The sequence below is a fragment of the Schistocerca americana genome, chromosome 1 (assembly GCF_021461395.2).
Source record: "Schistocerca americana isolate TAMUIC-IGC-003095 chromosome 1, iqSchAmer2.1, whole genome shotgun sequence".
In the NCBI taxonomy this organism is placed as follows: Eukaryota; Metazoa; Arthropoda; class Insecta; order Orthoptera; family Acrididae; genus Schistocerca; species Schistocerca americana.
Window position 1 is genome coordinate 532,730,834 of NC_060119.1, and position 5,199 is coordinate 532,736,032.

The 5,199-nt window shown below is 47.1% G+C and overlaps 1 protein-coding gene across 1 annotated transcript; it reads right to left on the reverse strand.

The window, feature by feature from the left end:
- Nucleotides 1-1,100: 1,100 nt before the first annotated feature.
- Nucleotides 1,101-1,955, reverse strand: LOC124571851 (ESX-1 secretion-associated protein EspI-like). Its single transcript, XM_047131120.1, has 2 exons — nt 1,876-1,955; nt 1,101-1,734 (listed from the first exon to the last, which is right to left on the reverse strand). Exons 1-2 carry the CDS (start codon nt 1,953-1,955, stop codon nt 1,101-1,103), a joined length of 714 nt encoding a protein of 237 aa, XP_046987076.1.
- Between the last annotated feature and the right edge of the window lie 3,244 nt (nt 1,956-5,199).

A 5,199-nucleotide genomic window follows, 5' to 3' on the forward strand; every position in this document is an offset into this window, starting at 1 on the left:
ACAAAAAAGAAGCCTATCTAAGTTTTGTATCAATAAAAATTCATTTCGTTTGGTTTCTTATGTTTAAAAGGTGACCACGTTTGAGATCTACAGACCGACTAGTCTGAGCATCTAGTTTTGGTAGTACAAGGGACATTTTGCGTTAAGTAACCCATAAAACGGAATTCGAATTAAAAGTGTGTTGCACAGCAATAAGGTTTTTTCTGTATTATATTTGTATAAAATTTTACTATGCAATTTTTGAGGCAAGGAATTGATGTGATTGAAAAGGAAAAGATTTGAAGTCATTAAGATATTCAACACGGTTTGTTAACATCGCTGTGGAAAACTATGTTAAAAAAGATTTTAAAAAGTTTAAAATCATGTCCATGCAAAACGTAGTGTCTCAATAAAAAGATTGTAACTACAAAAAAATGTGTTTGCTAGATATATGCCAGACAGCAGAAGTAATGCAATGAAAATGTAAAATCGTAGTATGTTTAACTCATCGTTAACGAATAAATCTATGTGAAAATGTTTGTACCTGCCGTCAGACGTCAAGAAAAAGGGTTTGGCAATAGGAAGCAAAAAGTTAAATGAATCCTGGCTCGAATGGAATGTACCGAGGAATTCGCCTTCCCGTAAAATCGAATTCACTTAAAACTGCCAAAATTCCGTTAGCTAAACCTTTGAAAGCCTTGGCAGTTTTCTCGACTGAAGTGCCACACATTTGACCGGTCGCCAATGGATGCGAGGGAGAGTTGGGTTTGGGAGGTGATTGCTGGTTTAATTCGTATCAGCTGTCCGCGGAAAACTCAGTCCAACAAACCGATATGAAGTTATTACGTCTACGCCTTTTGTGACTGTAAGAGGGTCCACTCCACAGTACTGCGTTAAAATTCCGCGACGTTTCGACGAGTGTCACTCTCGTCATTATCTGGCGCCAGAAGTGAAGGTGACGAGAATGACACTCATCGAAACGTTGCCACCTGGATGGAGTTCCAGGAAGATTTCATCAGTGAAAATGTGATTTCCGCAGTGGTGAGGCTGAACCACACGGTCAATCCGTTTGTGCCGGACAATAAAGTATTTTCATAAATGGAAGTGTTGAGAGAGTAGAGTCACGAATCACTGAGGCAGCTAGCAGAGTCGCAGTCGGGTGCCAGGGACGGCAGGTAGATGTGCAGCTGGCGGCGGCGTGGGTTGCAGCAGCGCTCTTCCGACTCCTCCTCCAGGTCCGCATCCAGCGACGGTGGCGGCGTGGGCGACGCGGGCGGCGTCGGAGAAACTGGTGGCGGAGGCGGTGGCTGGCGGCAGCGTGAGCCCCAGGGTGCCAGCGCGCGCCCCGACACCGCAGAGGGCGGCAGCGGCGGCGGCTCCAGTTCCAGGCTCGCCGCGCGCAGTATACGCCGCGGAGGCCGGAGGCGGCCGGTGGGGTGCGCCGCCGCCGGGGGCGGAGGTGTCGGGGGCGGCGTCGGGCCGCGCGACAGCTCCAGCCAGCCTAGCACGCGCTCCGACAGCGGGCCCAACAGCTCGTCCGCCGCCGGCCCGTCCTCGCAGCAGTCGCTGCCGCTGCTGGTCGACGGAGGCGGCAGGCAGGGATAGCCGCAGCACCCCAGCCGCTGCGGCGCCGCCTCCCGCCGGCTGTGCGGCTTCCTGCGCTGTCGCAGACGCCGGCGCACCAGGGGCGAAACGTCCGCAGTTCTGCCGGCGACGGGAACGGCGTCGACGACTCTTCCCGTGGGCAAGCTCAGCCTGCGGACGCAGGGGGAGGGCTCCACGGTGCCTACGGTGGGCGAGCAGCGCACGGCGGCCTTCCGCGGCTGCGGGGGCGGGGGCGGAGGTCGGCGGTAGCGGCGGCTGTGGGGGGCTGCCGCCGCGGGGTCGTCCGCGGACAGGATGGCGTGCCGCGCGCCGCGCACCCACACCGTGCGAACCACCAGCGGCCGCTGCGACGACGCCCAGTGCGTCGGCATCACTGACGCTGCTCACGTTCCTCTCCGCATGCTGCACGTCCAGAACTGAGGCAGGAGCAGGAAATGTCACGAGTAGTTCGTAGCAGACTAAACGATAACAGTAGAGCGAGCTACTGCGACTGGTCGCCGGAGGAACGGGTGGTTAGCAAAGACGCGTGCGCGGCGCCCCCTGCTACTGGAAGCGCCTGCCGGCCGGGGCCCGCTGCCCGCCACGCGCTGTCGCCACTGCGCATGCGCGCGGCTGCCTCTTCTCTTGTCTGCGAACTTCGACGCCACCGCCGCTAGCGTTTGTGGCAGCTGTCAGTGCACAATGTGGAGATTTTACGGACTCGATTTCTCAGGTATCCTCGGCGTGACTGACTAATAATGTGCTCCGTATCTACATCTACATGGTTACTCTGCAATTCACACTTAAGTGCCTGGCAGAGGGTTCATCGAACCATTTTCATACTACTTCTCTACCATTCCACTCTCGAATGGCGCGTGGGAGAAATGAATACCTAAATCTTTCCGTTCGAGCTGTGATTTCTCTTATTTTACTATGATGATCTTTTCTGCCTACGTAGGTGGGTGTCAACAAAATATTTTCGCATTCTGAAGAGAAAGTTGGTGATCGAAATGTCGTAAATCGATCTCGCCGCAAAGAAAACCGCCGTTGTTTCAGTGACTGCCACTCCAACTCGCGTATCAGTGACACTCTCACTCCTATTTGGCGATAACACGAAACGGACTGCCCCTCTTTGCACTCTTTCGGTGTCCTCCGTCAATCCTACCTGGTAAGTATCCCGCACCGCGCAGCAGTATTCCATCAGAGGAAGTACAAGTGTAATGTAGGCTGTCTCTTTAGTGGGTTTGTCGCATCTTCTAAGTGTTCTGCCAACAAAGCGCAATCTTTGTTTCGCCTTCCCCACAATATTATCCGTGTGGTCTTTCCAATTTAAGTTGCTCGTAATTGTCATTCCTAGGTATTTAGTCGAATTGACAGCCCTTACATTTGTGCGATTTATCGTATACCCAAAATTTATCGGATTTCTTTTAGTACCCATGTACCCTCTCACTTTTCTTTGTTTAGTGCCAATTGCCTCTTTTCGCACCATACAGAAATTCTCTCTAGAACATTTTGTAATTGGAATTGATCGTCTGATGATTTTGCTAGACGGTACATTACACCATCATCTGCAAACAATCTGAGTGGGCTGCTCAGATTATCATCTAGATCATTTACGTAAATCAGGAACAGCAGAGGGCCTATGACACTACCTTGCGGAACGCCAGATATTACTTCTGTTCTACTCGATGATTTACCGTCTATCACTACAAGCTGTGACCTCTCTGAGAGGAATTCACGAATCCAGTCACACAACTTGTAAGTAGGCTGTTTATGTTTTCTTATTGGCAACGTTACGTAGCGCTCTGTATGAAAATCACTGGCTGTGCTGTGTGCAGTCTGTGGCTAGTTTGCATTGTTGGAATTTGCTATTGTAGTGTTGGGCAGCTGGATGTGAACAGCGCGTAGCATTGCGCAGTTGGAGGTGAGCCGCCAGCAGTGGTGAATGTGGGGAGAGAAATGGCGGAGTTTTGAAATTTGTAAGACTGGATGTCATGAACTGCTATGTATATTATGATTTTTCAACACTATTAAGGTAAATACATTGTTTGTTCTCTATTAAAATCTTTCATTTGCTAACTATGCCTATCAGTAGTTAGTGCCTTCAGTAGTTAGCATCTTTTATTTAGCTAGCAGTAGTGGCGCTCGCTATATTGCAGTAGTTCGAGTAACGAAGATTTTTGTGAGGTAAGTGATTTGTGAAAGGTATAGGTTAATGTTAGTCAGGGCCATTCTTTTGCAAGGATTTTTGAAAGTCAGATTGCGTCGCGCTAAAAATATTATGCGTCAGTTTAAGCACAGTTATGTAAAATTGTTCAAAGGGGACGTTTCATATGTCGACCCTTAACCGAGGATACCTCACTGGAATCTTCTGATTTTTTCTTGTAGTTTGTGTAGTTAGTGTAGCTTTTGTTTATTGCTAGCGCATAATTATAGAGAGAATTTCCTTTGCAGTTGTAGTTTTCATTGTTGTACAGTAGAACAGTTGTGGCATGCATGTAGATTTGCAGCACGTATTTCGCAGCTGCGCTTGCAATTAACGAGATATTATTTTCAGTGCTACGTTAATGTGTTCTCTTATTTTTGCTCTTCAAATTGTGCTTTTCTGTGTTATCATGTGAAATATTGTGACAATAATGGCGTGTGAAAAACGTAATACTAGGCTCCAAAGTAAACTGAGAAATGACAGTGAAGACGAAAGCTGTGTGTTAGCGCCACCGAGTAATGAATTAACTAATGTTCAAAGTAGTAATTTGGTAATTGTGCATAGGGAAATGGAGCGGGCTGCAAACAATGGTGTAGGCAGTGAAACAATTAGTGAACGGGGAAGCATTATCGATCGATCGGTCGGCAACAGCTCGCCTCAGGATCCCGAAATGACAGGACACAATCTTGCAAATACTGTAGATTCAGGTTTTGCGTCCTCACCGTTTTCTCAAATAAATCAAGACACAATTTCTGCTTTAAAAATGCGAATATTGCCGGTTCAAATGCACTGCCGAATAGCACCGAGGAACATGTTTCAGACACCAGTGCACTGTTATTACAGTTAACGCAACAAATGGGACAAAGGCTACAAAAGTTAGACACAACGATTGAACAAAATCAGAAACAAATGGGACAAAATCTTCAAAAGTTAGACACAATGGAACAAAATCTTCAAAAGTTAGACACAATGGAACAACACCAGAGACAAACATAGCAACAGTTAGACACAATGGAACAAAATCTTCAAAAGTTAGACACAATGGAACAAAATCAGAGACAAACACAGAAAAAGCTTCAAAAGTTAGACACAATGGAACAAAATCTTCGGAAGTTAGACACCACGCTTGAACAAACACGTGAAGATTTAACTACTGAGTTACATAACATTGAATCGAAATGTCAAAAAGTCTGTAATGACGTAAAAACACAAATTTGTGAGCATTTTCAACCTATTTTTTCGCGGCATGAAAATGCATTACAGAATCACGAAGCAGCCATAAAAGAACTGCAAACTATTGATCATGAAAATCATGAGACTTTGCAAGCTAAAATTGACTCAGTTGCATCTACCGATTCGGTTACGCAACTTGCAAAAACTCAAGAAAACTTAAAGGACACAGTAGATACTCTGAAAATTGGTTCAGAAAG

Bases quoted from the DNA above. Each gene is read 5' to 3' on its own strand.
- LOC124571851 (XM_047131120.1), bottom strand. From the start codon at position 1,955: ATGCCGACGCACTGGGCGTCGTCGCAGCGGCCGCTGGTGGTTCGCACG. The intron at 1,735-1,875 runs GTCCGCGGACGA...CTGCGTCCGCAG, and splicing joins GGCGCGCGGCACGCCATCCT to GCTGAGCTTGCCCACGGGAA.